The sequence below is a fragment of the Drosophila ficusphila genome, unplaced genomic scaffold (genome assembly GCF_018152265.1).
Source record: "Drosophila ficusphila isolate 14025-0441.05 unplaced genomic scaffold, ASM1815226v1 contig_286, whole genome shotgun sequence".
In the NCBI taxonomy this organism is placed as follows: Eukaryota; Metazoa; Arthropoda; class Insecta; order Diptera; family Drosophilidae; genus Drosophila; species Drosophila ficusphila.
Genome location: NW_025064189.1, coordinates 3,428,363 through 3,445,350, shown reverse-complemented (window position 1 = coordinate 3,445,350; position 16,988 = coordinate 3,428,363). Strand labels below are relative to the sequence as shown.

At 39.5% G+C, this 16,988-nt stretch overlaps 3 protein-coding genes across 3 annotated transcripts; 1 reads left to right on the top strand and 2 right to left on the bottom strand.

Annotated features, from left to right (window-relative positions):
• Positions 1–4: 4 nt before the first annotated feature.
• Positions 5–1,611, bottom strand: LOC108089594 (folliculin). Its single transcript, XM_017187952.2, has 3 exons — positions 370–1,611; positions 184–286; positions 5–125 (listed from the first exon to the last, which is right to left on the bottom strand). The coding sequence occupies exons 1-3, from the start codon at positions 1,529–1,531 to the stop codon at positions 5–7; spliced, it is 1,386 nt and encodes a 461-aa protein (XP_017043441.1). The 5' UTR covers positions 1,532–1,611.
• A 549-nt stretch (positions 1,612–2,160) lies between these two features.
• Positions 2,161–2,897, top strand: LOC108089361. Its single transcript, XM_017187539.1, has 2 exons — positions 2,161–2,693; positions 2,755–2,897. The coding sequence occupies exons 1-2, from the start codon at positions 2,176–2,178 to the stop codon at positions 2,894–2,896; spliced, it is 660 nt and encodes a 219-aa protein (XP_017043028.1). The 5' UTR covers positions 2,161–2,175; the 3' UTR covers position 2,897.
• Positions 2,898–4,349: 1,452 nt separating this feature from the next.
• LOC108089352 lies at positions 4,350–5,589 on the bottom strand. The gene is made up of 2 exons (XM_017187532.1): positions 5,072–5,589; positions 4,350–4,758 (listed from the first exon to the last, which is right to left on the bottom strand). The coding sequence occupies exons 1-2, from the start codon at positions 5,587–5,589 to the stop codon at positions 4,617–4,619; spliced, it is 660 nt and encodes a 219-aa protein (XP_017043021.1). The 3' UTR covers positions 4,350–4,616.
• Between the last annotated feature and the right edge of the window lie 11,399 nt (positions 5,590–16,988).

The window sequence follows — 16,988 nt, the reverse complement described above, 5'->3', positions numbered from 1 at the left end:
AATCCTAGTGGAGGTGCGTGCTCCAGTAGTTGATAACCGGCTGATCGTGCGGCTGTACTCCAAGCACCTTCTTTAGTTTGCCCTGGACGCTGGTGGATTTGGCGTGGTTAAGGCAGGTCACTTTGCTACGGAGAAAGATCGATTATGTTCCGGAATAACCATATTGATTCCACTTCTACTTACTTTTTCCATTCTTCGATGAGCACCTTGGTTTGCTTGTTGAGCACCAGTTCTGTGAAGTTTTTCTCCTCCACGGCTTTTAGAAGTTTAACCATAAGATCTGGCACTAAAGAGGATTTAGATAGTGGAGGTTTAGGGATTTAAATTTAATTTAGAACAAATCGAAATCCAGAAAATAGTTACGCTTACATTTTCTGGGCAGTTCTCCCGGCCATTTGACCGACACCTCGTGTCCGTTGACGTGTTTGTCCAAGAAGTCGATTCGAAATACAGAGCTACTGGCCATCGGAACGGCTATGTCATTGGACACGGATATGATCTTGTACTCGGAGCTGATGGAGTGCTGGTGCTGGGCATCGATTCTCATCAAGTTGTGCATGGGCTCAGGTAGGAGTTTCTTTAGGCAGACCATGAACCGAAACGTTTTTCTCGGATCTCCACGAACCACGATCTTCACGCCAGTCAGAGCGCAATAGCACACGGTGGCGAACTCCTCCTTGCGCACCACACTCTTGAGATGACGCAGTGAAAAGAACTCTTCCAGATCGGGATCATCGATGCTTTCGATCATGGGCAACGTGGAGCTGTTGTATGTGAGTCGCTGGGCGGGAGGACGGCCACTACTTTGTGGCGGTAGCCAGGGAAGGTTGCCAAAGGTTACGTGCTCGGTAAGAAAGCGGGAACCGGCCAGCAGGAGCCACGAGAAGTGCGAGTGCAGCTGGGCGAAGATATGCTCCTCGCCTGTGAGTTCCAGCAGAGAGCGCGAGGTGGGCATCAGGAACTGGGCGCCGGATAGACGCCTCTGCCTTTCGGAGTAGGTGAGTTCCTCTGTCTCTTTGGTCTTCCTGGCAGCCGCCTGCAGCTCCGACGAGACCTTCTTCAAGTGCTCCGCCAAAAAGGGTTTGATGTTCAGCAGGAAGTACTTGTCCTTCATGAGGACTATGATGGAGAAGAGCTGCGAGTAGCCACGTGCCTGCAGGTCACTCACTCGGAACGTGTGACTTAGGATATGACCCCTGGACGAATCACCGAAGAATACAAACTCGCCATCCTTGCTGGGATCCGTTCCATTGCTCAAACTCAAAACCGCTGCTTGTTTTACCAAACTCGCCACTTCCGGCAGGACAGCCACCTTGGTGCTCACAAATGTGGCTCCGCTTTCTGTGTCCCTGCTGTAGATGGCATTGTTATTCTTGCCCATCGAGTAATTGCAGGCGGAGCAGGATTTCTGGATCTGCTGCTGATCCATGGATAAATCCTCCAGCTTTGTGTCCCTTAGCGTTTGGGTGCAGAAAATGGCGCAGGGACCGTGCGCCTCACAAAAATGGCACAGCGCTATCACGGCGTTCATCGCTGCTGGATAAATCCGACTTCTTCCTCAGGTAGTTTTTGCCTTGTTATTGTTTACAAAAGTCATAAGATCTTCAGGGCTGCGAGCAGTGGTTCCAGTGGAACCAGCTCAAACCACTGCAGCCCTAGTATTCAGGGTGGTAATTTTGCGGGAAATTCAAAATTCGTAATTAAACAGTCTGTAGGAAATTTCAAACGTATAATATATTTTATTAGTAATAAACTTACAAGAAATTATCACGTTATTTTTTTTCTAGAGTTTTTTAATAGAAAATAAATAAATGGTTAATTTGTTAATTTTTGGCTGTAACAACAAGTCTTAAAAACACATTCAAAAATCTTTATCTAATTTGCTTTCTTGAATTGGAAGAAATTTCAATGACTGGGAATACTTTTTAAGTAGATCAAATTACTTGAGATTCAGTGATTTCCAATTGCAAACCGGTATTTATTTACCGAATTACCTATGCATGACGAAGAGAGTTGACGCAGGCTCATATGCTGGATGTCTTTATAACCCAATTTATTATGGATGATAATTGGGTGGGTAAATATTGGTTCGGATCGAAACGCAGTGAAGATTGGTACTGGCTTAAGTGATCTTCATTCTTGAAAGAGTTAGTGCCACCGTCAGACGCTTTTACAATGCAATTTATCAATTGGATGTATTTATTGTGTTGGTTTCTACCATGGGTGAAAAGTGCCTATGATGTCTTAGACCCTTCGGCTGGTCAGAATATTACGGAATATCTGCATGCACGCCAGAAAAGATATCAGCTTATCTACAGGAATGGAGGAACCATCCGTTTGGTCGTGGGACCTGTGATGGCCACACAACTCGAGGATCCTGTGGTCTGGCGAAGTATGGTGTACTATTACACGCTCCATTTCGGCGCCTTTACACTGCCATCAGCTCCACTTTATCCATGGGACAAATGGGAGACGATCTTCGCTCGTTCGCTAAAGGAAAAGATTAGGACATTGAATGAATCTCACGAGGATGACTCTCGAGTTTTCGTTTATGCTGCCTTGGAGAATTATATGGATCGAGTAAGTGGACTGGTAGGACGTGGTAGGCAGTGTTTATTGCGAGGAATCTGCGAAAATGCTCAGGTTCATCATCATGTGGGAATTATGGCAGAGCTACTTAACGTACTACTCACGTAAGCCTTTGATATATATGTTTAGGTAGTCAACAAAAATAAATTTAATTTATATTTACAGACCTGGTAAGACGCGTTTGGATCCGGGCTATAAAGAAGCCTTTGAATCTGGAAAAGCAGGGATCGATTGTTTATCTCATTATTCGAATTGTCCAAAAGGTGAAAGTGTCTTGGATGCCTACGCTGTAGAAGTGGATTATTAAAATTTTCTTGATGCTTTGCGGGCAAAGCAACTTTTTGTTTATAAAAACCTTTATTAAAAATAAAATATAATACATATATGGATATTTTTTCAGTTGAAATACGATTAGTTTGTTAAGTTTGGCTGTGCATAGTTATGGTTGTACATATATGTATGTATAAGAGAATATAATTTATTAATTGCCAATTGCTATATTATAAGCTAAGAAATCCAGTGGATACCCAGATTACCACAAACATTACTTCTCAGTTAGATCAACAGCAATCAGTCGTCAAACTGACTGTAATCACAACCTGAACCACCTGAACCATCTTGGCACTCCGATGAATTTTTAACACTAATTGCAAGTGATTTGCGCCCATGTCACAGTCACGCCCTCTCAAACTTCGCCAGCTCGGGAATCCGTTCTCCGGTAAACCAGAAACACGAGTGCATCCCAACATGCCCCGGCTGCTGAGCGAAAAATCCGTTAACATTAATGGCTTGTGGCTGGTGCAACTTGGTCTTGAGAAGCGGTGCAGCGAAAGCCAACACACGACCGCCATTTTGTCAACAATGGCGTCAATTAAATGGAAAATGCAGCACCACCACCAACAACCGCCAAGCTGCAACAACAACAACAACAACAGCAACAACGAAAGACAATAAATGCGTCTTAAGTGGCACATTAGGCTTGCAGACGCTGACGAACTAAGAAGAGGTTGGAATTTTACAGGGTGACATTTTACAGCAACATAAACTTATTAAAGGAAAAATAAACTTCTGAATTTTGTATATTTAAAAAATAAAAAAAGGAATCAAATTTGTACGTTGGAATACTTTGTCCCGTTATTTAGTATTGTAAAGTGGCTAACAAATTTTCGTAGAACTTTAGTTAGGTGTTAAAAATATATTTGTTTAGATTTCTAAGGTATTGAGAATTGGTAGGATTATCGAGAGTTTTAGCACCCTGTCAGGACCTCGTCTCCTTCGCTTTTGCTCTCCCAGCTGCGCCTTGTGTGCTCAGCTAATTCAAATGCGATTATGACAACTCGAACAACGAAGGAGCCAAGCGGCGGAAAACACAAGGGGAAAGGGGGTGAAAGTGGGGAAAGTGGAACGGAGAATCCAAAGTGCAGTTATCGCAGCGAAAGGGGGCGTTTTGGGGGGTGGGCGGCCTGCACAACTTTGCGGTGTTTGAACTTGTGATGGTGGAGAGGAATAGGTAACTAATGTCTGCGGCTAAAATGTTTATGCGGCAACATTATTGTGATATAGAAAAAGTTAGTTAGTATTTATTTCAATGATCAATTTAAATAGTAAATATTTCCTAATTTTTTGAAATTTTTAGTGAGGCATAAAGTATAAATAATAACTTTACATTTATTGGAAGAGTTGGAATTTATTTTATCTTTTCATGGTTTACACTTTTTATTAAAAACCTAACGAACTTAAATTTGGCATATTTGGTAAGTTAGCCTTCGCATGTACCGTCATGCATCTGGTAAGCCTGCATCGATGTGCACACATGCTCATCCTCGAGGCAACGTCAACACAGTTTCCTGCCCCTCAGACATGCTTCCGTGCATTTCCGCCCCAAATTATGCAGCAAGAACAAGCGAAATCCGACATCAGGACAAGACCCATTAGACATGCACTTTGATTTGGCTGAAAACTTTATTGCGGATCCCCCACACTCCCTTCCGAACTCCACGGAAATTCACAGCAGCAGCTCCAGTAAATCAATCATCTTCCTCAATCAAGAGCTCGTCGAGGAAGTTGAGACCCCGAGGACAGGAGCTGTAGAGATCCAGGCAATTGGCTCCAGCCCTTCCGGCGGCGTAGGCCTCGTGATAGGAGTTATCCAGATCCGCTTTGCCGGGGCTAAAGTGGGATGATTTAAGGATTTTCAGATTAATGCGAAAAAACTTTGTTAAACTACCTAAATTCAATATTTAATATGTTATATATAACTAAATAAATTGTAAAATATTTTCTTGAAATTATCAAGTTTATATAAGGTTATTTAAAGAATAGAAAACTGTTTTGAAAAAGAAAATTATTCTAAATTTGTTTTTTTGTTCTTGTTTCCTTTCCTTTTTGTTTTAAATTCTGTTTTATATTTTTGATAAAAATATCTTTGGTGTTAAAATATATTTACAATTTTCCTAAATGAATTTCAAGACCTTTTTCTTACCTAAGTACGATGTCCATAATTTCCGAGAACACTCCGATGTGATGGTGTATCTGAGCATTTTCGCATATGGATCGCAGCAGGCACTTCCTACCCATGGAATGGTCGCTGTTCCTCCTGCCGATGTACTCCTCCAGAGCAGTGTAAACCAAAAGCCGGGCATCGTCTGCATACCGAACTCCTCCATTGGCCGTGTGCCGCTCTATATTCCTCCTCATTTGGGTTATGGATCGGGCGAAGGTGCCCTCCCACTTATCCCAAGGCCAAATGGGAGAGGTGGGCAGGGAGTAGGATCCCCCTTGGAGCGTATAGGAGAGCACGCAGGATCGGAAGGTGACCTTATCCCCCAAGGGAATTGGCATCGAAGGACCAATGCTGAACTTCATCGAACCGCTGTTCTGGTAGATCAACCATCGCTTCTGCCGATGGCCCATGAACTCCGTGAGATTCCGAGAAGTGCGTCCGGGAAACGGCAGGGTGAGCAGACCCACCGCCAGAAGCAGACCCGTTGGCCACTTCATGCTTCCAACGACTAACTCCAGGTGTAGGCGTCACAGCTTTAACTCGGCCTGAAATCGCTCGTGAATTAAGTGAGCCATCATCTCGGAATGACAAGTGGAAATTTCGGAGGCACAAACATTTGGCCAGGCAATTAGCATTATGAATGCGACAAGAATTGGATTACACTGGTACAAGAAATCGGAGAACTATAAAAATGTGTTCAACAAGCCAGAAAATGGGAAAGTAATACTACTATTTGTTTAAATTATTTAAGGTAAAAGCAAAAGAGTGTTCATCGAAGATTTAATTTAAAAGGAAAAAGTGATAATATAAATCCAAGCAAAGAAATATTAAAAACTCTTATATAAAAGCAATAACAAAAATGAAATAAAAATCCGGAATGTAACATTTTATTTTTAAGAACAACCTTCCGAACTTTTAAGGGAGATATATTAAAAATTTTTTTAAATAATTATATATTTAAATTCGTTCTTTAGGTGAACATCTTTTTTCTACGTGTGCCCAGCAGATTCTGGATTTCTATTTGCACACGTGAGTGGAAAACTGAGTGGACAACAGAAACCTATTTGGGTTTCGGCCTAAATGAAGTGACCCAAACAGCCGAGATAAAAGATGAAAGGTCACAAAAACATGGAAAAAATACCCTCTTAAAAGACCATTAAAAGACGGAGAATCTCCGCACACAATCAGCTTGAAGAGCGATGAAACGAAAAATGTTTTGCAAATTATTTAGACAAATAGGGGAAATGGCACACCAACCGCTGCCCCACCGCTTGAGGCGAAGATAATATCCTTTTCGGGTTGTTTTCTGATTTGTCGACGTGGCCGGAAATGAAAAGCAAATAGCAGTAGCAACAGCAGCGCTCAGCAAGAAAATAGATTTGCTTAAATAACAGCAGCAGCAGCAGCAGCAACTGCCAAAGCAACAGCAACAGCAACGAATTGTGGCAACAATCGGCAAACAGCAAACAGAAAAGCCGCAAAGATGAAGGAGGAGCAAATGGATTCAGACCGCAGTGTCACACAAATTGCCACACGACACATAAAACCCATGCGTGTGTGGCTGATACGTCTGGCAAAATTACAATGTCGCGCAACTTTTTCCACCCAACTCCGCCCACCTTTCCCTCGGACATTTCCGCTATCTGGGGACAACAAGCTACTCGCCCAAGAAGTAAAATCGTGTTGACAATTCGAATGATTTATAGAAAATGCGTGCAGACGAAATTTTCACATCTCCCAAAATACCTGAGCGAAAAAACAGAAAACATAGCTTAAGCCTATGCGTAGGAGTAATTGAAAAGATCAATAAAGCCAACCGATTTGGAGCAATAAACTCGAACAGTAGACACGTTTTTAGCTTCTTTATAAATCAGAATCTTTAGAATTGGAAAGTCATTGTTGATATTTTTAATAATTTGTTAAAGAAAGTGGATGTGTGACAAAGCATTATTTAAAAATAGATTTTATGCAATAAACATAATAAAAAGAGACTTGAATGCTATATATATGCTGCCAATTTATTTATTTAAATCGAACTTCCCTTATAGCTTTGATTTTTATTTTCCCCAGAATGCATTTTTAAACTCCATTAGTTCAACTGCATTACTTAAAAGTAGTTCTGATTTATTAGTGCATATGTGCTCCTGTTTTCCAATATATTTTTGGCAAAAGCTTGTTTCATTGCAACATGCCCGTATCTCATTTTCTTTTTTATGACATTGCACATGTTTTTCCCTGCTGTCTCTTTCCATATTTTTGCTTGGCCCGTTCGCAAGCTCCTTTTGCCCAATTTGGCACAGCCAAAAACTCTATTTTCCTTGGCCGCAATTAGGCAGCGGTGCGGAGGGAAAGCGAGCTGGAAAAACAATATCTGAAGTGGGGCGGTGCCTTCGCCAGGACATTTCTCCAACTGTCACAGTCAGCTTGTTGAAGGGATGGAGAAAAAAGGAAGTCACTGTGACACCCAATGGACTTGTAGCTACCTCATTCGACCTTCTTCAATAATATTTAATAGGAAATTCATATGATATTTAAAATAAAGTATATTTATTTTATTTATAAAAGTACCTACTAATATCTCTATTGTTAAACTCTTAATTAAAAAGATCTACTCAAGTTTGAAATAAAATAGTTAAGTACTTTAAACGCCATGTAATCAAAACTTAAATCTCTTGGAAAGAGAAAACCCTTTTGAGAACTTCATTATCACAACTTCTACCAATTAAAAAGCCAAGCAAGTAATTTAAACTGAGTCTAAAACTGGTTCCTACTTGTCTGCACTGTTTCACCTGCTTTTTTCCTTTGCCCGCTGCCTTGGCATGTGCACATTTTAAAAGGGAAATTTAATAAACCTTGTCCTATTTCATGCTCATTAGTATCATGATAAATTGCGGAGCCACGTAACCGGAGCGAAGAGGAGACCCTGAACCGGGGCCATTTCTCAGTTTCTCAGTTTCTCCAGGTGAGAATGGCGAACTGGATAGGAATCGCGGGGCTCATGTAAATGTGGCCCCCGGTGGAAGTTGAAAGGCCAGTGGGGCTTAACTGTTGCACAACCAACACACCCAACACCCAAACGGCGATAAATTAGAAAAGTTCTCCTCTGATGCGGACAAGTTGCCTTTGATTTGCCAGTTTTGTTTGCCCGTTTTATAGCCGTTTAATGTGCTGACATGTCGGCAATTACTAGAGAAAGATTGTCTGCGATTGGAGGGACGGAAAATGTAAATGGCAATGGGCGGGTGTTCAAGTTCATAGAGCTCACATAAATTTAAGCAATAATCTCATTGTTTTCACATGCGCTTCATTGCGCGGTTTTTATCACGCATCACACGAGGCGAGAACTGGAAATCGAGACACTTTTCCCCATCTGTTTGCTCCTTCCCCTTGTTTTTCCTCCTGTTGTTGTCAACAAAGTTTTGCAGACACAATATGTCTGCGGCAGTCGGTTGTCTATATATATATATCTTTATATATATATGTTTGTGGTATATCCGAACCCCTTCCGCTGATCTGTCTTTTCAACTGAACTCTTACTGTCCCTCCAGTTGCTTCCATCTGCCAACTGATGTAGCTACTTTTATGGTTGATGTTATTACTTTTTTGTTGTTGTTGTTGTTGTTGTTGCCTCTGCTGACGTCCTGCTTTTCCATTTCCCCCGATTTTTCCTGCAGGTTTTGCTCCTGGCTGATACTGCGGCATGCAACAGCATAAAAAAGTTGAAGCTTGAAGAAAATCAGCTAGTCGAATCCGAATCTAATTCGGAATACCCTGGAATATATTCCATAAATATAAAAATATTCCATAATATAAAAATAAAAAGGATAGCAATCAATTATTTTAATTAACAAATTGAATGTGCAATAATTTTTCCAACATTTATCGAAATTGCCTTAATGTTTTTATTAAAATTTTATGATACAATTTGAGTTGTTTTTAATTTGATAAAATCATCAATAACTTTTATTTTAAATGATATGGTCTTTTTATGTGTCGATTGATTTAATTAAATGATACTGTGTCATTTAGTTTATGTTTTTACAAATTAATTTTGATGATTTTTGTTGTTTCGTTCTAAAATGAAATCAATCGAATACATTTTTCTATGCTACTAAAATGTAAAATCCATTAAAAACCAAAATATTATTATTACCCCCTGTTAAAGTCGTGATTGTCTTTTTTGGCAGGGTGTCTAACATAACTAACTTCAGCAGCTGGTTATTGTTTTTTATGCTGGTCGTGCAGCATTGCTTTTTGCCTTTGTGGCTGCATCTGCACTTCAGACGTCGCCATCCTCGTGGTTCGGCGACGACATTTAAAGCGCCATGAATATGCAAAACTTTTACACTTGCTTTTTATGCGCAAATGTATAAATTGAGGAAAAAATGAGGAGGCAACGCAAACAAACGCCGCTTGCAGCAAGAATATTTTTTCTTTTTTTTTGTGCTCCTCGGGCTCTCGGCTATTAGTCGCCGGCATTGGCAACTGGGAACTTTTGCCGCCAGGATACTGCCAGGATACTGGGATACTGGGCTGTTGCAATGCCCGCCTCCTCCATCGCGTAATAATTCTTCAATAATAACGGAGAGGAGCTGACGGAGGCCAAAGCGTTTGTCGGTTAGGTGGGAAATGGGATCCGGCAGATCCGCCGGTTCCGGGGAACTCCACGCTGCAGCCAACTCCATTGCGGGCTATAAAATAAACACTCACTCACTGCTGCCGCTGCTCCTTGTCGCGTTATCCTTTTTCATGCAGCTTCTCATCGTGCACTGCGGGAAAATTCTATTGGTTTTAACTCTAGACATTACATTTCAAATAACTCGGCAACTAAGAGGTTTTATATTATGTTCTGCATACAATGTTCTTACTATATACTATACTATACTCTATATACATACAATATACTATAACAATTTAAATTTAAAATTTTATAAATTTTAACCTAATAAAAAAATGTTTCCAGGCATTAAAAAAATTAAAAAATACTTATACACAATTTTTTTTAATAAAAGTACAAGTGTTAAAATAGTAACCACATAAATCAAATAAGTTTATAATAAATCTAAAAAACAATTGTACTACTAATTGATTAAATACAAGGTGTACAAAATCTTAAAATTATTTAACCAAATATTTAACCAGATTGCTATTTAGGCATAAAATTTATTTTAAGTATTTACCTTCTTCTTCCTGTTTTTTGTCACTAGCTGTGGTTTAAGTTTTCGTGCTTCTTACTCAAGCTTTTCTTTTTTCTCGCATCTGCGGCTTGGTTGAAATTTGTTTGCATTTGCAATGCAGAATTAAATTATTGCTTCCTCTACTACAGGACTCCCAGTCCAACTCCCTCTGTCTGCTGCCACTGCGGTTTTTCTATGTTGCTGCTGCTGCTGCTGCTGTTGCTGTTGTGTTGTGTTGCATGTTGTTGTTTTGCGCACCGCAGCAACATTATCGCCGGGTTTTGGCTTGTTATTTGAACGCCGCTCAGAGACACGAAACTTTTGCCCACGAAGCACTGCGGTGTGCGGGCCATATTGATTGGAAGGCGTTTAAAGTCGCCGAGAGCTGGCCAAGATACTGTGGGTCCCCAAACGCGGCTCAAATTGTTGCCGTAAGATGTTATTGATAGCGATCTCATCTATTAAATGCTTTCCAAAGTAATTGCAGCAGGGAAAATGGAACACGATAAAAGCTTTCGAAAGGGCCAAGATGGGAATTTATTCTCCCCACAAATTTAAAAACATAATCAAGTTATCTATATATTAATGGTGGTACTGGCGCCAACTATAAATAACAAAAAACCGTTTAATTTACAACTTTTAAAAATATTCCATTTAAATACAGCTTTAAGCAACCTTTCAATAAAATCATTTACTGATATCTTAACATTTGTTTACTTTAATTTAAAAAAGTAAAAAAATGCAATTTTACAGTCCGGTTGTTTACGTGTTATTTATACAGTTGCGTCTAATAAAAAATATCTTTCTTTTTCTGCCACGTTAGCACTTTCCGAGAAAAATAAATGAGGAATTTCATATATTTTGTTTTATTTGTGCGCTGTTTTTTGGCAAATCCTGAAGCTGTCGCTTATTTTCCGCTTTGCATTCATTCCAAATATTTGCCGCCACATTTTTCCGAACAAATTTTGCATGCATACTTTGGCAGAGTCAAAAAACCAGGCGACTCCAGCTGAAAGCCAAATCTGGCAGAAACTGTCTTGAGTCAGGATTCGAAGATAACCAAGGATGCGAAGGATACCACACTCTCACAACAGGACTCTCGCTTGTAGCTCCCAAGGTTCCTTAATGCGTTTGTCTAAATTATGCACAACATTGGAAAGCAAAAAAGGTAATGCGGTGAAAGCAGTTCGAAGATTTTATACCCCGTTTTTTACCAAAATAAATGTTTTTTATTAAAGATAATGAGAAAAGGTTGAAACTGTTAAGGTTAAATATATATATTGTAATTTGAATATGGCACCAAAATCTATAATTCTTCCTTAAAGTAAAACATCCAAACTTTAAAAGGGAAAACAATTTTGTAGATTTTTCTAAAAATTGTTTTATAAAACAAAAATATTTAATAGTTTTAAAAAGGCTTATAAAGGATTGTTTAAAAAATATTAATTATTTTTATTTTGGAAATATCCGCAGGAATACTTTTTTATTTGTTACGTTTCCAGACATCGACTGTTGGGCGGATAATCATATAACCCTCTTCACGGGGTATGAAAATATATAAAAAAGAGGAAGCAAGCCCAAGGAAGAAAAAGTGGCGACGAGGTAACAGCTCGGGTCCTCCGGCTGGGGGAAGTTGGCCGGCTTGCAGCCCGGAGTCTCGTGCCCGTGGATGAGTTTTTCCGGGCATGAACTGTGACCCCGGAAAAGGGAGCAGAAGTCAAAGCGTGCGGGGGTTAAATATGTTTTTTGTTATTTATGCAAATTCGTTTCTGTGTTGCCAGCGACCTGGGCTTTGTTGTAAGTCATAATGGCCTACACGCGGAGCCATGGAGCAATGGGGGAGCTCCAAAGGGGTTTTCCAGGAGGAGGATTCTAACCTGTTGGCATTCCGGGCTTCGTGTTTATGTGCCAAACACTCGGCTCGCCTTTCCCCTTGTTTTATGCAAATTTCCTAACCGCCCGCATTTTCTCGTCCATTTTTCACAGCAACTCGGTGGCTGAGCTATAGCACTTGGTCTACAACTTTGTTGCAAGTTAGTCTTTGCCGGCATTCTATTTTGCCTGCTACATATTTAATGCCCAACAATAGGCTTAAATAATGAATACGTTGCCCTGCGACATTCAACACACACACCCTCACACACACACACAACCAGAGAGTCACATTCCGGTTCAATATTTGACACTTTGGGGTAGCACTTTAATCTCAAATTTGTGCCCGGGTCCCAGTTTATTAGATTTTATGTCATAATTTATAATATGCCGGTGCCTACGAATTACTCAAGGACGAACAAGAGCCCCAACGGCCAACGTTCAAGCCCCAAGTTGGTCGGTTGGCTCGAGGACATGGGTAATTCCGCCCGCTTCTGGCTGCATAATCACAAAAAACACTCGAAACATTTTTAATTAAAATTTGTGTTGTGTTTGGGCAGAAGTGCTGGGTCGGCTTAATGGGTAACGGGTTACAGGGTGTTCGCTGCAGGTCAGCCCTCTTCGCATTAATTTACGTAACCGAAAGGCGAGCCCATTATGTTAAATCAATTAAAACGAATTCGCTTACCTGGTCTTTTAATGAGAACTAATTAATCAGATTGGGATTCCATGAAAGGTTATAAATTAAGTTGGAATATTTTAGTATATGTTGAGGAAATATTGCTGAGCTTTTAATACTGTAGTTGCTTTTATTTATTTGTGAAATCTCTTAAATTAATAAGAAATTAAATAAAATTTTTACATATATTATTGCCAATGCTTTATGAAATTTGCTTTGAAATTCAGTTATTAATAAATAAGTTATTATTAATGCAAGTTAATAAGTTTAAAAATTCTTGGGTTACTTCAAAAAATGTATTAAATTCCTTTGAATTTTATTATTTTTAAAGAGGGTTATTATGGCTTTATAATAATACAAGTGGAAAGCAGAACATCATTTAATACGTATTGGTGTTAAATAATATAGCAATTACCCGATGTAACACTGCAAATTGTATTTATTTTTAAACTTTCTAAAAGGATAAAAAGGATTTAAGGATATATACAAACTTTAAGGGGTTTTTTAGAAACCTAGAACTTTGGAACCAACCAGTTACGAAGGTAATACGGTTGAAAGCGCAACTTTACATAACGGTTACGTATGATTCTGAGTGTACATATCCTGCAACTTATATTATATAAAGAAATTAAGCATCTGAAACCCTACAGCACTAAGCACCCTGAACTTCCTTCGAGGGGAAGAGGTTTTAGCCTTCCGTGTTTGAATATTGGATGGTGTCTGCGGTGTTCTTGCATGTGCGTGAGTTAATTTATTTAAATCTCACTTGTAATTCATATTTCAGAGGTACGTTGGGCGCATAATAAGCAATGCGAAAGCTGGTAAGGGTAATAGTGAGCTACGAACTGCGGACTCCGGCAAAACATCCAGCATCCGAGTCGCTATCCTTAGTTCCGTGAGCATCCTTACTCGTAGGTGCGTGTGCGAATATTTGAGACATAAATTTGGCAAATTTCGGAACCGCTACGTGTTGTTGGGTTGTTGTTTTCGTGCCCGGACAGCAGGACTCGTGTCTGGTGTAAATTTGCAGATAAGTAGCATTAGTTGGGCCTTCCATCCAGCTGCCTGGGCACGGTTATTATGTAGTTAACGAGTGTTTATTAGCATTTTAATTACCTTTCGGGCGCGTGAAAGCTGCGCGCATTAGCAGACCTTTAGTCGCTGATATGCCGGCGGGATGGCCATGGCAATTTACCCCGGGGACTTGGCCGACAATGTACGGATAAAACTTTAATTATGTTTTGCAAGTTTAATGAGCGGCATCGGCTTTGAGCTTTGAGTGCTTCCAAAATATTTGCTCATTTCAACGGATGCCTAAAATAAATAAAAAATGATTTCATTTTAAATTCGTATAATATGCTGGTTGGCTACAGTGAAATTCTTTTCAAGTGGAGTTTTGAAGCTTAGGGCTTTTAATTTACTATTATCAATGAAATCAATAAATGTGTGGCTTACCTCAAAAGTTTTTTCTACAAATACTAGTAATATATTTTCTTTGGTTTCTTTTTTGACTCTCTTTTAACTCTTCTTTTCTCTGGGCTTACTGTAGAAACTAAACAACAATTTGGTAAAAATGTTAAATTTGTGTACATATATAAAAACCATGCAACGAGTTTTATTTAATCGGACTACACTACAGCATGTTCCATATGGTCGAATAGTAGAGAAACATTTGCATTGCGCTAATAAAAGCTGGGAAAAAATTACGAAAACTAATTGGATGTGCTCAGCGGGGAAAAAAATTGCACCAAGCAGCGGTAAGCGTAGGAAACGTGGGCGTGGCAGGGGCGTTGCTGTTTGCTTGTTAAAAGTTCATTAAACTCATAGAATGCTTGTAAAGCGAGATGATAAATTAATCTACAGCAGGCAACCAAGCGCGCTATTGAGTGGGCGCAACGAAAGGGACAGAAAATAAGGAGTGAGAGCAAAAGGGGAAAAAAAAGTGAGAGAGAGGGGGTGGAGAGAGGTGGAGACGGGGAGCTAACATAAATGACGAGTTTAATTTGTATGCAAACAAGTTGGCGGCGTCGTCTCGACACAAACACGCGATGAGGATGATGTTGGACCTCCCAGCGGGAAAAAGATGTGGAAAATATGCTATTTTTCAGTGGTTTCTTCATACAAGCGGAAGGGCAAAAACCTCCTTCATCCCTCACATTTTTGCCGTCTCTCCTTTCAAAATACACGGGGGTGACACACAAAAGGAAGGGGTAAAGGAGGTTTGCAGGCCAAAAACCTGTGGATGCTCTGGCTGCTGAAAGCAGAACAAAAACCAGTGGACCCACGGCTGCTGAATGCAGGGCAAAATCCAGTGGACCTACGGCTGCTGATTGCAGGGCAAAATCCACTGGACCTACGGCTGCTGAATGCAGGCCAAAATCCACTGGGTTTTGGCCTTCCCGCTTTACAGAATTTCCACATGTAAAAAACAATACTTTTTAATTTGGTATATGCATTTATTAATCTATATACAGTCCAAGGACCTTTTTCATATGTATTTTTGTATATTATATTTTTTGCCTCAGTGAACGATGAACGCAGATCATCTTGATATTGGCGAAGACTGTAATTGTCGTTTCTGAGTGACTCTGAAAATAAAAACCATAATATATTAATATATAACATATTAATACAAATCAAAAAATATATAAAAAGTATTGGGAAAAATAGATAAATTTTGAAAAACAAGTATACTTACCATACAGTACTTTGGAGAAATTATTATATGAGTTGAAAAAAAATGTAATTACATAGTAACAAGCATGGCTATTGAAATTTATTAAAAATGTAGTGAGTACTTACAAATGCTTCTGGATTGGCTTCGGCATCGGAGTCCAAGTGGCCGAGTTCTTCAAATGACGAAATCGAAATGTCCGCTTGCGCACGTTCAGATTTGCCATTAATATTGACATATGGGCCAGAATCTTTGATGTCGAATCTATTACAAATTTTATGAAAAGAAACATTTGTTTGTTCTTGTGAAATTGAAAAATAAATTTAAATAAAAAACTTACTTACTTACTTGACAACCGCCTCTGGCGGCTAATATTTAGTTTTCGTAAAAATGCTTATGTTCACCATATCCGTAACGCTGAAATAAGGATATACAAACAAAAATATTTATGTTATAACTTACCTTTATCTTGTTTTTTTATAATAAACTTAACTTTTTTTCACTTTTGACACATTTTGCACGACATTTTATACTGATGTGACCGTGCATATTCTGAAGAAAGACAATAATTAGTCACAACTTCGTTGTAACTTAAGGTCATATTCAGAAACCCACCCCATTTAGCGGTCCGAAATTTTCTACTCCTACCCCTACGCCTGCTAAAAGAAGCAGGTTTTCAAGTACTCTAAAAACCTCCTTCCCACTTTCCCGCTGGGCTACAGTAATTACGCACACATTTGAAGAAATGCAACGGACCCACACACAAACACAAACAGTGGCGGAGAGAGCGAGAGAGATCAAGATGGCGAGGTAGCCATGATGGTTGCTAACTGTTTCCGCTTGATGCTGAGTGACGTGCGAATGCCAGAAATGAAGAAGCATTGCACACAGAGAGAGAGCGAGAGTGAGTGAGTGAGAGAGAGAGTGGGAAAGAGAGAGAGTGGGAAAGAGAGTGAGCGAGTGCGAGGGGTGCCGAGAAAATTGTTGTGATGAAATAGTATATGCTTTAGTTAAAGTCGGGGGAAAGCATTTCACTGGGGTCCATGATAATGCCAACGAGGGGAACCCTAAAGTAATGATGCAGAAAACATGGCAACTTTGTCACTGGTCGTCTCCTTTGAATAGCTTAGATATTTCAAAGTAAACTGAGTACACTTTGCATTAAATAGGTCAGTAATATGATGCAACTTCGGGAGAGAAATAAATTTCGGTGACAGATATTGAATGAACAAATACATTAATCAACAAAGTGCCAAATTGTTTGCTAAAAAAAGGTTAAATCGTTTGAAAACATGATTCTATTTAATTTATCGCCACTGATTATCACACCAATATATAACTTTACGCTGATTTATGTTAACATTTATTAACTCTTTCTTTACGATTCAATACGCTAATTAATATCCAGCAAAAAACAACGTTGATTCCAATTACAAAATTCTATGACTACGTGGCGAATGCGTTATAATTCAAAGAAGCACTGGGATCAACCTT

Coding starts and splice junctions, on each gene's coding strand:
- LOC108089361 (XM_017187539.1), top strand. CDS start 2,176: ATGCAATTTATCAATTGGATGTATTTATTGTGTTGGTTTCTACCATGG. Junction 2,694..2,754: donor CTACTTAACGTACTACTCAC/GTAAGCCTTTGA, acceptor TTATATTTACAG/ACCTGGTAAGACGCGTTTGG.
- LOC108089352 (XM_017187532.1), bottom strand. CDS start 5,589: ATGAAGTGGCCAACGGGTCTGCTTCTGGCGGTGGGTCTGCTCACCCTG. Junction 4,759..5,071: donor ATTATGGACATCGTACTTAG/GTAAGAAAAAGG, acceptor ATCCCACTTTAG/CCCCGGCAAAGCGGATCTGG.
- LOC108089594 (XM_017187952.2), bottom strand. CDS start 1,531: ATGAACGCCGTGATAGCGCTGTGCCATTTTTGTGAGGCGCACGGTCCC. Junction 287..369: donor GGGAGAACTGCCCAGAAAAT/GTAAGCGTAACT, acceptor AATCCTCTTTAG/TGCCAGATCTTATGGTTAAA. Junction 126..183: donor CTCATCGAAGAATGGAAAAA/GTAAGTAGAAGT, acceptor CTTTCTCCGTAG/CAAAGTGACCTGCCTTAACC.